Source organism: Dipteris shenzhenensis, chromosome 3, assembly GCF_047967505.1.
Source record: "Dipteris shenzhenensis isolate YYH24624 ecotype China chromosome 3, Dip_SZ_1.0, whole genome shotgun sequence".
In the NCBI taxonomy this organism is placed as follows: Eukaryota; Viridiplantae; Streptophyta; class Polypodiopsida; order Gleicheniales; family Dipteridaceae; genus Dipteris; species Dipteris shenzhenensis.
In genome coordinates this window covers 12437714-12458934 of record NC_141598.1, presented here as the reverse complement: position 1 = coordinate 12458934, position 21221 = coordinate 12437714, and the positions used below count along the sequence as shown (strand labels likewise).

General features: G+C 43.5%; 2 protein-coding genes across 3 annotated transcripts; both read right to left on the bottom strand.

Moving 5' to 3' along the window:
- Nucleotides 1-4026: 4026 nt before the first annotated feature.
- On the bottom strand, nucleotides 4027-20592 carry LOC147903375 (pentatricopeptide repeat-containing protein At2g33680-like). 2 transcript variants are annotated; one of them, XM_087372855.1, is made up of 3 exons: nucleotides 20513-20592; nucleotides 6109-6542; nucleotides 4027-5919 (listed from the first exon to the last, which is right to left on the bottom strand). In XM_087372855.1, the coding sequence occupies exons 2-3, from the start codon at nucleotides 6473-6475 to the stop codon at nucleotides 4055-4057; spliced, it is 2232 nt and encodes a 743-aa protein (XP_087228981.1). In that variant the 5' UTR covers nucleotides 6476-6542; nucleotides 20513-20592; the 3' UTR covers nucleotides 4027-4054. The 2 variants fall into 2 exon arrangements, with proteins under 2 accessions (XP_087228981.1, XP_087228980.1); XM_087372854.1 differs by having other exon boundaries at nucleotides 4027-6542.
- On the bottom strand, nucleotides 18327-20321 carry LOC147903376 (pentatricopeptide repeat-containing protein At4g39530-like). Its single transcript, XM_087371537.1, has one exon. The coding sequence runs from the start codon at nucleotides 20319-20321 to the stop codon at nucleotides 18327-18329; it is 1995 nt and encodes a 664-aa protein (XP_087227663.1).
- Nucleotides 20593-21221: the final 629 nt, after the last annotated feature.

Sequence of the window (21221 nt, the reverse complement as noted above, 5' to 3'; positions counted from 1 at the left end):
TATGGACCCTAATCTACTCTAATGACAATACTAATCTAAGAAGGATGAATCCTAAGTGTGATCATGATCTATAACTCAAGTCAATTACGTTCCAAGATAGATTAACCTGAACTCATAAAGAGAATCTTGAGATAGTGCATAGTGCTTAATTAATAATACTTCAAATGAACCTCCCTTTTATAGGTGAGGGTACTTACATCCATATGCTTGCTCACATGTGGGATATGTCCTCCATGCCATGTGGCAGCTTGCCATTTACACATACCTTTGCTCTACATGTGCTCATGGCACCACAACTCTCAACAAAACTACCTTGATGGATTACTTCAATGAGGTTTCTTTAGATAAACCCTTTCATAAGACTAGGTCTACTCTACATGTGGGTTTCTTCAAAAGCCATCCCATTATGTTACTCACCATTCCCAAATATTCATGTAAAGATTTGTGTATAAAATAGGCAATGCTATATACTTTGCGTACTTTTAAGTGAACTATGTTTTGTTCCGATCTTTTTTGCCATATTTTTACATAGGTGGAAGCTTTTTTTATCTCTGCTCGAACGCTCAGAAGATTTCACTTTCGTCCCCTACTCGAGCAAAATATGTACACCACATTATGTGAGTATAGAATAAAGTATTTGCTACTCTCTACTAAACTTCATTACTTTGTTCACATCGTGCAAGACTAGCCAAACAAAAGCAACTTACTAATGCCTTTTAAGAGCAAGTTCAAAATACACACAACAGAAGGAACCCAAGTAATCTTGCCAAAATATTCCATAATATTATGAGCGATAGTCTTGTAATTTCAAGCATTGTCTATGATGATGGTGGTGCCATTCTTCAAGCCTCCCATCTTAGCAATTTCTCTCTCATATAGATCTTTTGAATATAGTGTGTGTGCTCTTCACCTTCAGAGATGTATCAATAGCTTCTTTAAAAATATGCCCTTTCAGACATATGCATATTACATTGACGAAAGGCTTGGCTTTATAGCTTGTCTAACTAACAAATAAATGGTACAACCATCTCCTAGCACAAAGTCAAAGAAGTTTTAAGTGTGTTTTCCAATTTTTTCCAATACTTTGTTCTGATCTTATTATATAGTCTTGCATGGTGAAACCAGATATTGCAATGGACTACAATGCATCTATAAATATGGATTTGTCACTCCTTTGAATGGAAAACCACATGCAATGAATGCTTCTGTCAACTTGTATGCATCTGAAGCATGCTTTACTCTCAAATCTTACATTCAAGGATGTCTGACAAGGTTAAGTGCCATCCTCATATGCCTATATGAGTTGCTCTATAATCTCACATCCATTTTCCACATGACAATCTACTGCACTATATCAGCCAAGCAACTTTTGTGATGTGAATGATGATGTTTCTTTTGCTACAACTTCATTGTCGATTGGTCATCCATGGCTAGTGTTGCCCACTTTGTGCTAAAGGCAGTCACTTTTCTTTTTGATTTCTAACTAGCATGAATCCACGAAGTTGCACTTACACATCTATGGGTGCATTATTGGGCTGATCCACATCACACTTTAATCCACATAGGTGTGTTTAATCCCAATGAACCAATGTACAATGTTTTCTTTGAATAGTCAATTATGTTTTGCATGAGTATGAGGCTAACTTTTTTTCTTAAATTTTATTTATGTAAGAATAAATAACAATCTCCTTTAGATGCACCTACTAAAGTCCAATAGATAATATTTAGAGAAATTGATTTGCAATTACATTTATAATAAAGTTACCAAGGAGCATTATATATAGCATAGTTTCTCCTTTGATAGTCAATTTTCTTGTCCAAATCTTTACATTAAGTAAATCTCTCCACGTTCGAAAGACGTCTTTCATCAAACATCATGCCTCATGCTTCTTCCCATAGCGAAGAACTTCCTTACTCAACAATCATATCCACATTGACTAATATCTTCCCGATAACAAGTGCTTAATTTCAATCAAAGACTATTTGCTCCAATGCTTATAATCTCTTCACAATGAACAAGTTCTTTGTCAGACTTGTAAAGCATCACATTTTAGCAAGAGAATAAAGTCATTCACTTTCAACATCGTCTTTCTTTTTAAAAAGAAAAAGAAACATTTGATAATTCACACAATTCAAAATAGATGAAATCATAACATAGTAAAGCCACACAATGTGAACTTTCAATACCATCTCCTCAAGAAGATTTTAAACAATAGTATCTAAAGGTTGGATAGATTCCACACAAAATAAACAAACTCAAACATACATTTGTTAATTTTCACATAACATACTGCCACATTTAAGACAAACTGATTTTGTTTCTAAATGCATGTTTTCTAGTCTATCATTTTTATTAGTCAATTCTGGAATAATCTCTCTCTATATTCTATATCTGTCATTTTTCTTCCGATTCTTGACATTTTTATTGTTCCAACAATATACTAGTACACTAATTAGAATTTGTAACAAAATTTCTTAGATAAATTGATTTCGAATACTACTTTTCTACAAAGATTCTTCGTGCTTAGCATCGAGCTGAACAATCTTCTCTTTTTGGATATCGCACTCGATATCTCAACAATAGGAGCAAGCTGGCCACAGTCTTTTCCCTCTTTCAGAGCCTTGTCTATATCTGTGCCATCATAGGTTCTCATCTAAGGATCATCCTCAAATGCTGGGTTGCTCCTTTGACCTGTAGTGGTGGCTTGATCAACACAAGACTTGCTAGGTTCTTGGTGTCCAAGTCTACCCCACAGATCCCAAACCACCTTTAGTTGTTAAGGAACTTCTCGACCTCCTTGGCCGCTGTCAGCTTCAGCACATTGAGTTGGTTCCAGGTATTTAAGATCCTCTTTGGAGTTCAGTCTCATAAGACAATATGTTCCAAGCAGCACATATCTACCAGATGAATCAGTGGAATCACAATGTCCTTGATGATCTATATGAGCATTGCAAATTTGTTTGCATCCTGCTTCTCCCATGCCTACAACAATGATCTGCTGGAACTACTGTAGAACCTATCCCCATTGCCTGGGATTTTTGTAAAGATACCGTCCATCACCTCGCACAATCTCCAAATCTTGACCTTTGATTTTCCAAAAGGGCCAGTTAGGTCGTCAAGTTTACGCTTCCTGAAGTTAGGGAGGAGAAAGTACTTGGTTGATGCCATTTTTGCTTTTTTACTTGCTACACGTAACTTCAGAACACGGAAACAAAAGACCGGGAACATGTATGAGAGCCGACTGCCTGGCCAACCTGCTGCAGCCACCTTCTGTATCTCCTTCCAGCCTGTCCAGGGTGGTCTATGGTGTTGAGCTGCAGCCTGCTGCTACGTCATGGCAGCAAGGGCTGCCTGTTGGGCCCCTTGTTGGCTTCTCCATGCCTAGCTGCTCCGTGGTGTCCCTAGACAAGGAGACCATGAATGGATCTTGATTTCATGGCAGCCAGCTCTGAGACAGTTAGTGAACATTGTTGGAGATTAATGCTCCACCCTCTGTTATACTTCACCATAACTTAGTTGCTGAGCTGTAAGGCCCCCAAATGAGTCCTAGTCGGCTGGTTCAGGAGATGACTGCAGCCCCCAGTAGCCTTCCTCCCAAAAAAAGGCCGCCTTGGGGACCTCATTCGAACAGCAAGCCAGCAGCAGGCATAGCTTCTTCAATGAGCATCAACAGCCCAGCCAAGCAGCTCAATCCTCAATGTAGCAGCTCAGCACTCAGTTCAACAGCAGCCTTCAATTCCAAGGAGGATCTCTCAGTTCTAACCCTTGTACTCCAGCCCTAAAGGAGTACTGTATTCGCTGAATGCCAAGGCCAGAAGCAATAAAGCGATTGAAGCCCTTGAGAATGATGTAATCCACAAAACCAAAAATACAATTCCATAGAAAGGTTAGTGTAGAAAACAATCCTCTGACCTCTCAACTGTTAATAATAGCTACGGCATTGGAGCGTCATCATGCACCCAAAGATTCAACACTCGAATCATTGTGCTCTAGGTTCTCAAATAAGCCTAAAAACAATGGTCACTTTTCACTTTTTGCCTAGGCAGAACATCTTTATTCTAATCGAGCATAGTTTTGGCATTGCATATATCCCTCCTCCCTTATTTGGAGATTTAATTTCCGTAGTCTTGCATAGATATCATTGTTTTGTGGATGGCTTTTGTCCCCCACAATGAACTCATGAATATCGATACCAACCTCAATAAATGCCTTGCCTGGCTTCTTCCAAGCATTGTTGTGTTTTCTATGTTCTTCTAAGTTGCCTGCATTTTCATGCATGCCAGCATGAGCATAAATGCTGGACATAAGAAAGCATCCAGCAGAGTTTCTGCTGTCTATTGCATGAATGTGGTTAAAGCATCGCCTTCCAAGTTCCACATTACCATGTGTTCTGCAATGACCAAGTAAAGATGTCCAGCTCACCACATTCGCTTCAAACGGCATATTTTGAAGCAAGACTGCAGCCTTCTTCAAATGTCCTGCACGGCCAAGCAGGTCGACCATGCAGTTGTAATGTTCAAGTTTTGGAGCAATTCCATGCTCTTCCGTCATCAGTTTAAAATGATGATCGCCTTCGTGCAGCAGGCCCACATGACTGCAGGCAGAGAGAAGAGAAACATATGCTACATTATCTGGCTTTACACCTTCGTTTTGCATATCGTTGAAATATTTCAGCGCTGACTTGTAGTCACTGCGATGGGCGAATCCTGCAATCATTGCACTCCAAGTAACCACACTCCGGTTCAGCGATGTCTTGAATACACTTCGGGCATCCTCAAAACACCCACACGTGGTATACATGTTGATGAGGACACTACTAATATAGGCATTCAACTCACACCCACTTTTCAGGATGTGAGTATGAATAAGTCCACCCTTCTCTCGCGCATCTATATCAGAACATGCTTTCAAGATGCACACAAAAGTCACTTCATTTGGATCTGCTCCCTCCTGTTTCATTTGTTGATAAAGTTGGAGAGCCTCCTCAACCTGCCCATGCTGAGCATATCCTCCCACAATTGCATTCCACGTTACCACATTTTGCTTAGGCAATTTATCAAACACCTTATGTGCCTGCTGAAGGCTACCAAATTTTGCATACATGTTGATGAGGGTATTGCCAATCACTGCATCCAATTCAAAGCCGATTTCCATAATCTGGGCATGAAACAGCTTGCCCTGGTTTAGCTCAACAATGCCTATGCATGCTTTCAGAATGCTGACAAATGTGAGCCTGTCTGGCTCCATACACTCCTGCTGCATTTGTCTAAAGAGTTGAAAGGCCTTCTGGCCATGCTCATTTTGGGCATACGCAGTGATGATGGCATTCCATGTCACCACATCTCGATTTGATAATTTGTCAAACACCCTGTCTGCATCCTCAAGGGCCCCACAATTGGCATACACACAAATGAGTGTGTTACCGATGTTAGCATGGAACTCCAAACCAGTTTTGATAATGTGTGCATGAATCAGCTTGCCTTGATCGAGCACTCCAATGCTCATAGAAGCTTTCAAGGCACTGATAAACGTGACTTCATTCGGTTTTATGCACTCCTGTTGCATGATCTCAAAAGCCAAAAGGGCTTTCTGTGCACATCCATGCTCAGCGTATCCTTCTATCAGTGCACTCCATGTCACTACATTCTTTTTTGGGAATTTGTCAAACAATGCTTGTGCATCCTTGAGACTTCCACATTTGGCATACATGTCTATGAGTGCATTGCCAACAATAATGTCCCATTCGAAACCATGTTCAATGACAACAGCATGAAACAGCTTGCCTTCACCTAGGGCTGACATTCTTATATATACTTTCAAAATGCAAACAAAAGTGATTTGGTTCGGCTTAATTCCCATTAGTTGCATCTTCTGGAAAAGCTGGAATGCTTCTTGCCAATAATCATGCTGAACATATCCTGCAATCAATGTATTCCATGTCACCAGATCTTGGTTTGGCAAATCAGCAAACACCTCATATGCATCCTTTAGACTCCCACATTTGGCATACATGTCAATCAGGGTGTTGCAAACATATAAATCTGATTTCAACGGAGTACCAAGAATGTGAGCATGAATCAGCTTGCCTTGTTTCAGGGATGCCATACCAGCACATGCCTTGAGGACTGCGACATAAACATGTCCATCTGGTTTGACACTTGATTTTTGCATATGTTTATATAATCTGATAGCCTGCTCACTTTTCCCATACTTGGCAAATGCGGAAATAATAGCACTCCAGGAAAATACATCTGGATCAGAGAGATTACTAAAGACTTGGTTTGCTTCTGGTAAATTTCCAAATGATGCAAACATGCGAATCAAATAGCTCCCCAGAAAGGCATTTGATTCGTATCCACTCTTCACAATAAGGTCAAGCACTTCCCTACCTGCTGTTATGTCTCCATTGTCCATGCATCTCTGCAAAAGACAACAAATAGCTTTTCTGGGGAAATAAGTCCCTCTCAGCTCCATGAGGCCCAATGTGCCTCATAAAGCTGTGTCTCGTCACTTAGTATTCTGAAGTCTCCAATGCCAACGTCTGCCAGGGTGAAAATCGGAGCATTAGTCATAACCCAACAAGTAACATTAAAAACAGTAACAATAAATTTGCTTTCTCAACCGAACATTGTTATTGCAGTGATCATTATCCAGTGTACATTGCATTCATAATGCCTAAACACATGCCTAAACTTTACAAGCAAGAAAAATATACTTGACAAGAACATATCGTAGCATACTAGCGCATACTAGAAATAGATAATACTTGCTGTACCAGATAATTCTGTATTCACCTCTTTGCTCTCATATGACTGTGATGAAACAAAATTGATACAAATTAACAGCGTGCTATCATGTCATTACATTACCACAATTTCCACAAAACAAACCAAATACTTGTAAACACAAAGGGACAAAAAGAACAGAAATCTTGAAACAATACTGAAATGGTCCAACTTACTATTAATGAAGAAAGCCTATATAAATAGCTTTTCACACTAAAGATTTTGAGTCTTGAAATAACCAGAATGCTTTGCCTTATACAAAAGACTTTTGAACACCACCTTGGCTTTGCTAATCATGATAGAAATTCAAATTGAACAGCCACAGCATGATCTATTTGAGACGAATATTCACTTTAAAGGAATATACATTTCAAAATCATTCTCTCATCGTCACTACAGCCATCATATATCATAGTAGCGAACTTTGGAACTATTTTGAAACTACGATGTGCTCTGACTCCGACTTCAACACCTGGAAATGGCCTTGAAATTACAATTCTTATTGGTAATACAGCAAGTTGATGCAGAAGCACGCTCAGAGGTTTCTATTGGAACCTCCTGTCCCTGCTTCCAAATTTAGCTCACCTCCTCTTCAGAAAGATAAAAATTCTCTTTAGAATGCAATTATCCTTTCAACAGAATATGTTTCACAACAAAGAAAAACAAAGAATGACAACTTAAATCCATAACATCTGTGTGAGATCTATCCCCTAGAGGGAAAGCGGCTGGTCAAAGAAGATCAGTGCTGAATGGGAATGTGTTCCTGTTGAATGGTGTGCACACCAAGCATTCCCTTAACAATGGGAACATGGGAAACAAGGGGAGTATCACATAGATAAGGCAGGTTGGGGATGAAAATTCACAACTTATGGCACCAAAGTCACTCTACATGAAGCCTTGAACTGACATTTAGTGCAGCTCTGAGGCTCTTGGAAAAGAGACGCTTCCACGAGAATAGAGCATCTCAGAACATTCATTACGCTGTCATTCACATGCTCCAATCCCATTGTGATCTACATCCCCTTGATAAAACTTTGGGTGCAGTTCTTAATGCAGTTGCAATGTTGAAGGAGATCCATCCTTGACACATCCCAGCACTCCTGAAACCTCTGATCTGCAAAACAAACACACACCACGTGAGAACAGAGCAGGCTGCTCACCACCCAACCATGACATCTACGGGATGTGATCCCGAATCAAGAGATGTCCCCTCCGAGCCACGAGCTGAGCTACTGGCACAAACTCCCAATCACATCCAAACCAGCCTGGTGTCCCATACCACCAGGTGGCGCTGTGAAGCCTGGGATCTGCCACTGGGCCTTGGGCTACGCTAAGATGCAGGCGCGCGTCCGCGACTCAATTTAGGAACAGACCTAGCACCTGGGAACGAAACTTGCTCCCAACTGCACACTGAGAACTGAACCCCCTGGGCCCCTTTTATAGACTCGGGCCTCGAGCGCCAAAAATAGCGAAGACCTATAAATAGTCCGTACCCTTGCCACTCAACCCGAGGATCAAGCCTGCCTAGCTCTAAGCCTCCCCAAGTTACCTGAGCTAGTCTTGTGTACCCAGTACATGTCAGATACCAATCCGTGCACATGACATACTCCCCCTCCTCTAAGAACTCACTCCTGAGTTCGCTAAAAAACCCGGAAACGTTCTTTGGAGGTTTTGTAATGTCTCCCATGTTGCATCCTCCTCAACACGATCCTTCCACTTGATCTTGTATTCCGTGATGGATCGATTGCGAATCTGTCTGTCATGAAATTCAAGAATACACTCAGGTTCGTGTGGAATAAAAGTCAAATCTATAACTTCTATTATCTCGTGAGGAGAAACTAGTTGATCATCCGCACCCAAGACTTCTTTCAGTCTACTAACATGAAAGACTAGATGGACTTTAACATCAGGAGGCAATTCTAGTCGATATGCAACTGGTCCAATTCTTTTAATGACCTTGAACGGACCACAGTATCTGGGGGATAATTTCGGAACCAAACCAGTACTTAGGCTCTTGGATTCCTTAGGAATTCGCAAATATACCATCGTTCCTTCAGAGAACTCTCTAGGTGAAGAACGATGTCTATTAGCATAAAACCTGTCCCGATCTTGGGCACTTCTAATAGACTCCTTGGCAAACTGCAACATTTCCTGCATGTCTAGCAAGTTGCAGCATCATTTTGAATTCCTTTTAATCCAACCATAACTGGTGACTTAGGTTGAAACCCGTACATAAGCATAAAAGGACTGTAACCAGTACTCAAATGCTTTGCACTGTTGTAAGCAAATTCTATCATAGGTAGATAATCTTCCCATGAAGACTGTCTCTTAGATACATAAGCCCGAAGCATGTCTTCAACCAACTGGTTAACCTTCTCTGTACTGCCATCGGATTGTGCATGATCCGAGGAACTCATACTTGGAGTAGTTTCTAACTTCTCAAAAACAAGTGTCCAAAAGTTACTTGTAAACTTTGAGTCCCTGTCACTGACTATGTCAAATGGCAAACCATACAGCTTAAACAAGTGGTCCACAAACTCATGAGCCAACTGAACTCTGAAATAGTTGTTCTAGTAGGTAAGAACCTAGCCATTTTTGTCAAACGGTCGACTATGACCCAAATGGAGTCATGACCCTTGCGCGTTCGAGGAAAACCAGTAATAAAATCCATGGAAATACTTTCCCATTTATTACCTGGAATCTGTAATGGTTGTAATAAGCCCGCGCTCCTAAAGCGTTCTGCCTTAGTAACCTTACAAACCCGGCAACCTACTACATAGCTCTCAATAAATGCACGCATCTTAGGCCAATAAAAGGTATGCTTCACAAGAGACAGAGTTCGATGTATACCCGGATGTCCAGCACTAGGAGCATCATGACACTCCCAGAGAATCTTAGATTTAAGGTCCAGAACATCTGGCACACAAATCTTTTCATTCCGGAACAGCAAGCTGTTCCTAATCATCCACTGACCTCCCGCCACCTGCACCGTAGGTGGCACAATCCCTGAGTCCTGGTCAACCATGGAGCTCCCATCCTGGACTCTCTGCCAATAAGAACTGAAATGACTATCAGTTGCGTATAGCCCTCTCAAGGATTGAAATAGGTCTGAGGATATTTCCGTAAATGACAGAGCATTTACAAACTTAACTCGACTTAAGGCATCCGCCACACTATTCAACGAACCCTTACGACAACGTATTTCAAAATCAAAATCTTGCATTAATTCTGCCCATCTAGCTTTCCGTCCCCTCAATTCAGATCCATCACACACATACTTAATTGACTGATGATCAGTCAATACAAGGAACTTTGAACCATACAAGTAGTGTCTCCTCAAACTTTAAGGGCATACACTACAGCATAAAGTTCCTTTTCTAGTGTGGGTCAACGATATTGGGTGTCGTCTAGCTTCTTACTCTCGAAAGCTACAGGTCTGCCCTCTTGGAATAGAGCTGCCCCAATCGCATAATCACTCGCATCGGCCTCTAAAACATAAGGCCGGGTAGGATCGGGTAATGCAAGAACGGGTGCTTCCTTGATAGAAAACTTCAAGGTTTCAAAAGCCTTGTTCATTGCATCATATCAAAAGGTTGGCTGGGTAGACCTACGTCCACGACCTTTCAATATGTTTGTCAAGGGTGCCGTGATATGTGAATAATCACGCACAGATTTCCGTAGAAATACCGTAAATCCCAGGAAAGAACGAAGTTGTTTCACAATCTGAGGAATAGGCCATTCTAAAACCTTCTGGATGCGATCCAGATCAATGCTAATACCTTCAGAAGAAATCTTGTGCCCTAAGTAAATGATCTCCTTCATAAAGAAGTCACATTTACTCATCTTGGCACAGAGCTTATGCTATCTTAGAATAACTAAGACAATCCGAAGGTGTCCTATGTGATCCTCAAGCGTTAGACTATATACCAAGATGTCATCTAAGAACACTACAACGAATTTGCCCAGAAAATCCCTGAACAAATCGTTCATCATCTGCTGAAAGGTGGCAGGAGCATTGGTCAAACCAAAAGGTAATACGAGGAACTCGTAATGACCATACCTAGTTCGGAATGCGGTTCTATCTATGTGTTTAGCATAGATACGGATTTCGTGATAACCCATACGCAAATCAATCTTAGTGAAATACTTCGCTCCGGCCAAACGGTCTATCAGATCATCGGAACGAGGTAGAGGGTATCGATTCTTAATTTTGTCACTTTATTTAATCGTTTATAATCTATACACATTCTCCAAGTAGAATCTTTTTTCTTTCTTAAGAGGACAGGTGCACCCCAAGGTGATTTACTTGGGCGTATATAGCCCATATTCAGGTAATCCTGTAGCTGGGTAGCTAACTCATCCTCCTCTACCTGGCTCATCCTATAAGGTGGTACACTAATAGATTGAGCCCCTAGGACTAAGTCTATGCGATGAACTACTGCCCGTTCTAGAGGTAAACCTTCCGACAGTTGAGCAAGGAATACATCCTGAAAACTATCTAACAACATTCTCAATTCACGGTGTTCAAACACACTTAAATCATTTTTGTTTATTACAGAGACAACAAATGAAGAAAGCGGAATCAAAACACACTGATAGACATCATAATGAGAAGTGTTTAATATATTCCGAAGCTGCATCGCAGATACAATAGGTCCCTGAGAAGAGGGAATTTTATCACACTGAATACAAAATTGGGTGTCCTTATCTACAAAAGAAAGGATATGCTCCGTCCATCCAATCTGAATATTGTGGGTTTTAAACCACTCTATTCCGATCAACAAGTCTACATGCTCCAGGTGCATAACATAACACGTAAGAGTCCCTGTGTAAGCTTGAATCCGGATAGGAAGCGCCCAACCTTGCGATCCCAAAACTGCTTCCCAGCTGGAAGCTGCACCTCATAGGTGTGATCGCTAGGTACTGTGGACAGCCCCATCTTCTGCACAAATTTGTAATTAACAAAGTTGTGAGAGCTGCCCGGATCAAAGAGAATGTGAACCTGTTGGTCCATAACTTATCCATAAACTCGGAAAAGATCATGGGAACCAAACAACGAAGTATTGAAAGTGCAATTACAAGAAAGTGGGCAGGTAATGACATTTACAGAAATACCTGTCATCGAAACTTGGTTCGCTCCCTTGGCTTTGGTACCTGGACCCGCCTGGAGCTTCGGTCCAAGCACTAACTTTTGATTCTTCCACTTTGGACACTCATTCTTGGTGTGGCCCCACTCCTCGCAATAGAAGCAACGTCCTTCTTTCTTAAGCTTCAATGTGCGAAGGAAACGGGCTCGACCATTCTTTGCCTGAGTCAAGTTTTTCTTGGAGGCGTTCTCCGTAGACTTCGTCTCCCCGGTACCAGTCGTAGGCTGAAAGAACTTGCGTTTGTTCTTTCCACTCGTGTCGGAAACTGTAGTTGCTTTTGCACCAGCCATGGTATCATCATAAATACGCGTGTAGTTCATGCCCTCTTGCAACGTTGTGCATTTGTTGTTCTTTATTTGCAACTTGTACGAATCTGGCAAACCATCTACAAAGAAACCTAACAAGGTCACTCGATCCATCTTTGTGGCCCTGGTCTGCAGATCCCGAAACCTTTGAAGATAAACTTCAAATGACAAGTTCAGCTTTGACATATCGAGGGCTTTAAGCTTGCCAACGATATCATAATCGTCCTCCTTCTTCACGAACTCCTTCCTTAAGACCCCTTCGAAATCTATCCATGTATCCGGCTTAGGTTGGAGTTTCTTCCACCATAGCAACGCTTTACCTGACATGAAACCGGCTGCAAGCTGGATTTTCTTCTCATCTGGGTACGGGTGGAACTGGAAGTGTACCTGCCACTTGTGTAACCAAGTGTCAACCACCTCCTTAGTTCGAGACTTTTGATCTCCCGGAAAAGGATCTGGAGTTATGTTCGGACCTAGCACTGAAGCCATGGCATCCACATGCGTGAGTGCCTGCACGGTGCTAGCCAGAAGAGTGAGAGTCGCTTCAATCCCTTGGAGTTGCTGTGTCAACCCCGTTTGATTCGCATTAACCTGCTCGAATTTGCCATCCAGAGCAGTAGTGAATTCACTGAAGGCCTTCTTCGTAATCAGATCGTCATAAAGACCCTGGTCTTCCTCTCCCACAGGAGTGTAATCCAAATCCTGATCTCCCATGGTGTGAACTCGGGATTTGCAGGATCAGACATATCTGAAATCTGATTTGAACGAATATAAACTGAGAGAAATAACTGAGTGAATCGAAGCTGAAAGGAGAGTGGAGCAGAGAAAAACCGTCCCAAAAGATGCTGACGGAAGAAGATGCTGAAAACTGGCGAACCACGGGCGCAATAAGCCCGGAATCTTGCTGAATTCGCTGCAGGCTGCAGTGTACGGATTCCTGCAGCAATCCGTACTGTACGGTACCCTCCCGTTGACCGTACAGGTGCAGATTGTACGGATTGCTGACGTGGCTGTACGTACGGTTGCTGACGCAATCCGTACAATTGCTGATGTAATCTGTACAGACGCTGATGCAATCCGTACAGTTGCTGACGTGGGCGTACGGTGGCTGACGCATGTGTACGGCCGATGACGCAGGCTGTCCCGAATCCCGATGGCGCAATCAAGTCGTTGGGCAAAGAGGCCTCCTCGCAAGGTTGTGGTTGAGCTTGGAACCTTGTCCAACTATATAGGGAACAGGGCAGCCAGATTAGGAAGCCCTGCTTCCAAAAAAGGCTCACCCTCCCAACTTTGGAGGGTGGTGCTTTTTCGAAAAAAACAGCATCTCCCACACGGTGGCCGCACCCTGTTCCAGTTCCTTGCGCCTCTCCCTGCCCTGGCCGAAGATCCTTCCAGACATGGCGCACCAACACAGCCTCCAACTCTGCGTTCTCGACCCCCACGTAGCCCCGTCAGCCTCGAACCGCTCGCCTGCCACTTAGCTACCCTATCGCCTCTCCTTCCTACACCTCTGCTCTCTCCCAGCTATGCTCATCCCTCTCTCACCTCAACCCTTCAGGAATTTCGAAATCTAGACTCTCTCTTTCTCCTACCTTTTCCATACATCCTGACCACCCCTGATAACCCAGGAGCCAACCAGGATTTGCAGCAACAAATTTCGAAATTTAGGGCATACCTGGAGAAAGAAATCGTCCAAAGTACTCGCATCAGAAATTCCTACCTCAGGAGCTGGCTCTGATACCAACTGACACATCCCAGCACTCCTGAAACCTCTGATCTGCAAAACAAACACACACCACATGAGAACAGAGCAGGCTGCTCACCACCCAACCATGACATCTACGGGATGTGATCCCAAATCAGGAGATGTCCCCTCCGAGCCACGAGCTGAGCTACTAGCACAAACTCCCAATCAGATCCAAACCAGCCTGGTGTCCCATACCACCAGGTGGCGCTGTGAAGCCTGGGATCTGCCACTGGGCCTTGGGCTACGCTAAGATGCAGGCGCACGTCCGCGACTCAATCCAGGAACAGACCTAGCACCTGGGAACGAAACTTGCTCCCAACTGCACACTGAGAACTGAACCCCCTGGGCCCCTTTTATAGACTCGGGCCTTGAGCGCCAAAAATAGCGAAGACCTATAAATAGTCCGTACCCTTGCCACTCAACCCGAGGATCAAGCCTGCCTAGCTCTAAGCCTCCCCAGGTTACCTAAGCTAGTCTTGTGTACCCAGTACACGTCAGATACCAATCCGTGCACATGACAATCCTTCACTTGAGATCCTCAGTATGTATACCGGTGTTCTCATGGGATCAGGTTGAATACCTCACCTTACATGGAGACGTAAAGTCAATATATACCTAGATGAATCCAGGAACATTCCCAAACTCATCCTCTAAAAACACAACATAGTGCAGTTTCAATCTCATGATAGTCACTCACAAGGTTGAAAACCATAAACTCCATCATGCATGGCAAGGACTAGCTACTATGACATCCCCACTGACGTCATCAGCGTCCAACAGTGGGTGTAGACCATAGTATAAAAATATGCTCTCACACATACAAATCCACACACCCACACATACTTGAGCATCCATTTATACAAAGTCTTCGTATTGAGTTTCTGTCGGCACTCCGGAGGTGAAGGACAAACTCAGCCATGACGAAGGCTAGCACTAAAGGAGAAGGCTAATCAAAAGGTAGTCCAAAATCTCTTCATTCAAGCTACAACTGCTTGTGAAGTCTATAAACGTTTTCATTTTAGTCTCTCCCCAACGAGCATCTAAATCTAAATCTAGCTGATAGGGCAATGCACCATTTAAGATAGAAAGAATTATCACAATACCAGCAGGCCGCAACTTGGATAAAAACTTCACAAGGTGAAATTTGCATGCCCGCTAATACAGCAGAAGCATATACCTAGATGAATTCAGAATTCCCAAACTCATCCTCTAAAAACACAACATAGTGCAGTTCAATCTCATCATAGTCACTCACAAGGTTGAAAACCATAAACTCCATCATGCATAGCAGGGACTAGCTACTATGACATCCCCACTGACATCAGCGCCCAACAGTGGGTGTAGACCATAGTATAAAAATATGCTCTCACACATACAAATCCACACACCCACACATACTTGAGCATCCATTTATACAAAGTCTTCGTACTGAGTTTCTGTCGGCATTCCGGAGGTGAAGGGCAGACTCAGCCATGACGAAGGCTAGCACTAAAGGAGAAGGCTAATCAAAAGGTAGTCCAAAATCTCTTCATTCAAGCTACAACTGCTTGTGAAGTCTATAAACGTTTTCATTTTAGTATCTCCCCAACGAGCATCTAAATCTAAATCTAGCTGATAGGGCAATGCACCATTTAAGATAGAAAGAATTATCACAATACCAGCAGGCCGCAACTTGGACGAAAGGTGACTCCCAACCTATACCACAAGGACAACGGGATGCTGCTCCACTGAGGCCATAAGGTGCTATATCTGACCATTTATCTACACCACACCTAAATAAGCATTAGAACTGCCAACAACTTCCATAGTACGAGGGAGTTCTGACCAAATTGCCTTTTAGACTCCACACACCTGCATCTCATAAAGCATCCAGATACTGAAAGGAAATTCTTCTTGTTGCTCCACTAGGTTTGGTGATGATTGTCTTAGACAACATGGGAATGAATCAGGATTAAGACAACTGATGCTAGGAACTGAGAGGGATTGGTGGTGCTCATGAGAACTTGAGCAGAACCTTGTTTCTTAATTAGTTCTCTCTTTGATCTATTTTTTTCCTTTGATCTGTGTGTCTGCAGATGTTCATTCGTGGTTCCGTGTGCATATGTTTGTATTGTGTCTGTCTGTCTCTCTGACTCCCAACTAGTTTTTTGTGAAGTTTAGTCTGTACTGTGTCATGTCTTGTGCTTCACTGCTAAGGGGTCACTCATTACAGCAGGATAATTGTTATAAAAACAGTTTAGAATTGTTACTCGTATGATTGCAAGTCATAGTCTTAGCCAGCGAGGGCTGTCATTGAGCACAAGTCTTCTGCTGTCACACAGCTTCTACCCATTGCACACAGTTCTGCTTGTGGTTCTTGAGAACCCTTAATTTTTTCCGAGGGCAGCGCATTTCTCTCAATGTTTGAACAAAGTATACTGTGCGGGACATCCATTAATTCACAAATCCAATTTGTGCTGCCGCTTTGTGTGAGCTTATCCAGAGACGCGTCACAGATGGGACATGCAGGTGACGCAGTCGGATCTACCAGACGCCAATCGCCATCAGCGGGGGACTGTACAGAAGAACTGCAGATAAAGTTATGGGGGATACCCTCGGAATGCAGGAACAAAGGAATGATGCGGGCCAAGATCAGCTGATATCCTTCCCAGTACAGGCAGGCCAGTAGCCACCAGATCTAAGACATGCACTGTAAGGTATCTCCACTCCTGTCAGCACAGCAGACTCCATTTTGGCACACAGTCTCCACAGCAGAGGGATACTGTTATGAAAGCATTAGTCACCAACAGTCCCCACAAGAGCACTTTTCTACCTTTGTCGTTATGAATGTGATTTGCGTCTCTGCAAGATCGTTCTGATGTAATTTGATTCACCAGTGGTCGGTCTTGTGACAATCATCACAGACCTGCACTTATGTTATCTGCTCAGGAATATTAATAGGGCAAAGGGCCGTCACCTGCTCACTGTGTCCAGAAGTGCATCTTCCTTTCAGTAGGCCATTTCCTGAAAGATACTGTCCAAATCAGGCACAGTATCCTTACTCTTCAATTTGAAAAGAAAGATTTGCCAGCCTTGCATAAAATCTTTGCTTTGGAGATGGCTCCAATCAAGCACCATAATAGAATGCACCATTCTGCCACAAATGCAGTGAACTCTGTTCTGGGTTCTCTCCCATGATTGAGCTGTTGGGAAGAATACCTTACCTTATGGTGGAAAAAACCAAACCAGATGAGGGCTAAGGGTCTGGTGCACACATGTAAATTCAGGGACTCATTAGCTGCACATGCAAATAGTACTTGATTATCACTTGAATATAGAGCCTGATAGAGGGTACTCTCCTCTATCTTTTTAAGGCGTAAGAGAAGTTCTCAGGAGCAGCCAGGCAGCCCGTCTGAGGAACCCGCATGCGACTGCATAGTGCCACATGATCATCGACCCTGTTTTAGGGGCTCTACAAGTGTTGTCAGAGCCATGCAAGGCTCCTTTCTGGCGGATGCAGACCATGGTGGATGCTATAGATGATGTACATGGTGATGATGATGATGATGTGTCACAACAGTTGCACGTACTTTGCCAGCTCCAGCGGGATATGACAGTCCACAGAAGCTCCTTGCAGTAATGGCGCCTGCATGACTGTGTGGCAACTAAGCTATATCACTGTCTGGTGTATCAATTTGAATTCAATGTCAATGGGAGCACTTATTGGTAGGCAGCTCTAGGAACCTGACAGTGGCATATGCTCAGAGAAGGCACGCAGCAATTCCAGGAGAACAATACTCCGGAGGGGGAAGCTAGTCAATTAAATGTGTGGCTTTGGCTTGCTCAGGGATTGTTGGGGTCTATGCCTCACCTCCACATATACTAAGGGCATGAGGGTGTCCTTTGGTATGTACTGGTGTACACAGGTCAAGTCAAGGACTACTTAACCCCCCATGCATATCCCTCAAATACGAGGCCTAATAGAGGGATCTCTCCTCAATCCCCGTGGCCTCTTTTTAGGGGGGGAAGAGATGTCCTTGTGGATGGCTAGGCATTGAAGCAAGTTGCAAGGGATGAGCTATAAGGGAGGTGCTACTACTTCTTGATGTTTTTTGGCCATGCGGCTCTATCGTAGTGTACTTAAATGGCCTCTTCCTACAAATTTCAATACCGTGATGACCCCATATTCCATACTAGTTATGGAAGTTCTTCAGGTAATCATTCACATAGTGTGCTAGTTCATTGGGGTGGCATATAGCCATAGTCCTCTATGGACTCCACCGGGCACTGATCCAATGAGTACCACTATGAGAGCACGATTTGGACCTGCACGTGACGCAACACTGCTCTGTGGCACATGTATCATTGGCCCCCTTTTGGGAGCTCTACAATTGCATTCTCACATAAGCTCCATCTTATGCGTTCATCATGAATGTGAGCATCTGCATATATGTTTTCCATCAGCACATATGGTGCAGTAAGTTTTCCGTCTAATCTCACCACATTTTCAAAAGCATACCTTCCAACCTCTACATTATTCCACCTTCGGCAAGCCCCCAACACAGTCAACCATACAATAGCACTAGGTTGGAAAGGAATCTTCTCTACTATTGCCACTGCCTTGTACAATTGGCCTGCACGGCCAAGAAGATCAACCATGCAAGTGTAAAGCTCCATGGTCGCAATAATGCCATATTGTTCGCTCATAGCTTGAAAGTACTCCTGGCCCTTGTCCACTAGACCCACATGACTGCATACTGTGAGAATACTGACAAAAGTCACCACGTCTGGCTGTATGCTTTCTCGCCTCATTCTCTCAAACAAATGAAACACAAGCTCACTAAAGCCCTGGCGGGCATATCCTGCAATTAATGTATTCCATATAACGACATCCCTTGTGGGTAAAACATTAAACAATTGTTGAGCATCAACCATGCTCCCACATTTAGCATACATGTCAATAAGACCATTGGCTACATTCAAAACAGACTCAAGTCCAAACATAATAATTTGAGAATGGAGTTCCATTCCAATTTCCAAGGCTGCTGTGTTGCCACATGCTTTCAGGATGGCAACAAAGGCCAAGCTATCTGGTGACACACCTTGCCATTGCATTTGTGTGTAAAGCCTAAAAGCCTCCTCATTTTCCTCTTGCTCAGCATATGCTAAAATCATGGCATTCCAGGACACCATATCACGGCGAGGCGATTCATCAAAGACATGACGTGCATCCTCCATGCTCTCACACTTAGCGTACATATTGACCAAGGCAGTTCCCGCAAATATATCACATTCAAAACCATTCTTCACTACTTGGACGTGGATAGCTCTACCTTTCTCCAGGCATCCTATTTTGGCAAATTTCCCATCAATGTGCTTGCCCTCTTCTAGTGCTGCCAGACTACTGCAAGCCTTCAATGCACCCACAAAAGTTCGAGCACTGGGGTGGAAACCTTGCCGTTGCATCTGCCCATACAGATTCAAAGACAGTGCACCCTCTTCCTTGCTAAATCCCAGGATCATGGCATTCCAGGAAACCACATCACGATGAGGCAATTCCTCAAAGACAACATGTGCATCCTCCATGTTCCCACATTTTGCATACATATCAACCAAAGCATTTCCCACGAATCCTTCAGAATCGAAGCCACCCTGTACTACTTGGGAGTGGATGGCTCTACATTTCTTCAGGTTTCCCATTTCTATAAATTTGGAGTCCTCTTTCATTGCTGCCAGGGTGCTGCAAGCCTTCAATCCACCAACAAAGGTTCGAGCAGTTGACTGGATACCTTCTTGGTGCATCTGTGCATACAACTCCAAAGCCATTGCACCGTCTTCCTGCTTGGCATACCCCAGGATCATAGAATTCCACGATACCGCATTACGATGAGGCAATTCATCGAAGACACGTCGTGCATCCTCCATGCTCCCAAATTTCCCATACATATCTACTAAGGTGGTTCCCACAAATACATCCGACTCCAAACCACCCTTTACGACTTGGGAGTGTATGGCCCTACCTTTCTCTGTGCATCCTCCATCCTCGAATTGGTCTCCATCTTCCAGAGCTGCCAGGCTACTGCAAGCCTTCAACGCACAAACAAAGGTTCTAGCATTCGGTTGGAGACCTTCCTGGCGCATCCGTGCATACAAGTCCAAAGCCAGCGCACCTTGTTCCTGTTTGGCATACCCAAGGATGACAATGTTCCATGACACCACATCGTGCCTTGGCATCTTGTCAAACACATGGCGAGCATCGACCAAGCTCCCACGCTTCATATACGTATGTAGCAATTTGTTTGTCTCAAACAACGGAAGCTCATTCAAAACTTCCACACGAAAATCTCTAAAGCTCATTGTTCTGAGGCAAACCCTTGCGAGCGCTGGCTGCACCAAAGGAATGGCTTCCACTTCCAATGTAGATGGGTGTCGCGTTCCTATCGCATCTTTAAACAAATCTGGACTTTTGGCCTCGTCTACTCAAAGAGACTCCGTAGTAATCTTCTGCCTAAACTCTGAAGAGCTGAGATTGTTGCTCAACAACTTACTTTGTTGCCTGTGTTGCGTTGGGTTGCATGGTAGAAGAACATTTAGTTGCTCCATTGCCTAATCAAGAAGAAGCTGTTTGACACTTTTAATTGAAACTCCTCTACACACCGCCAAAGGGTGCCCAAAGTTTGGTCACCCAAAAAAAGAGTCATGGATGGGCTGGAATAGTTACAAACCGGCCCCCCCTTGTGAGATCATTAAAAATTGGGTGCCCAACGGATTGGCAGCCATTTTACACTCTGCCCAAGTACGTAAAACTGAGGGTCCAAATGAGCTGGAGGACCCATATCTTGATGGTGAATGGCTAAATCTAGCCCTCTCCATCGATGGGCTACCCAAGGATGACCTTTCTAAAACAGGAGAGAGAGAGAGAGAAAGAGAGGGGAAAAAGAGGGAAAAGAGAAGAGGAAAAGAGAGGAGGGAAAGAGAAGGGAGCAAGAGAAAAGAGGAGAGAACAAGAGAACAACAAATGGGAAAAAGAGGGAAAAGAGAGGAGAGTTCCTATGCCCATCACTGCAGCTAGCACCAATGTTACCTAGCTACAGGCCAATGTGTTCACTAAAAGAAAAATAGGAAAGAGAGGAAGCATGTTCTTACCTGGAAAGTACGTGTAGTGGCACCGGATGATCCCGCATGATGTGGATGAAGGACAAATTGATGTAATGGGATCATATTCTCACCTTGAAAGACCACCGTGGGAACGGCGTT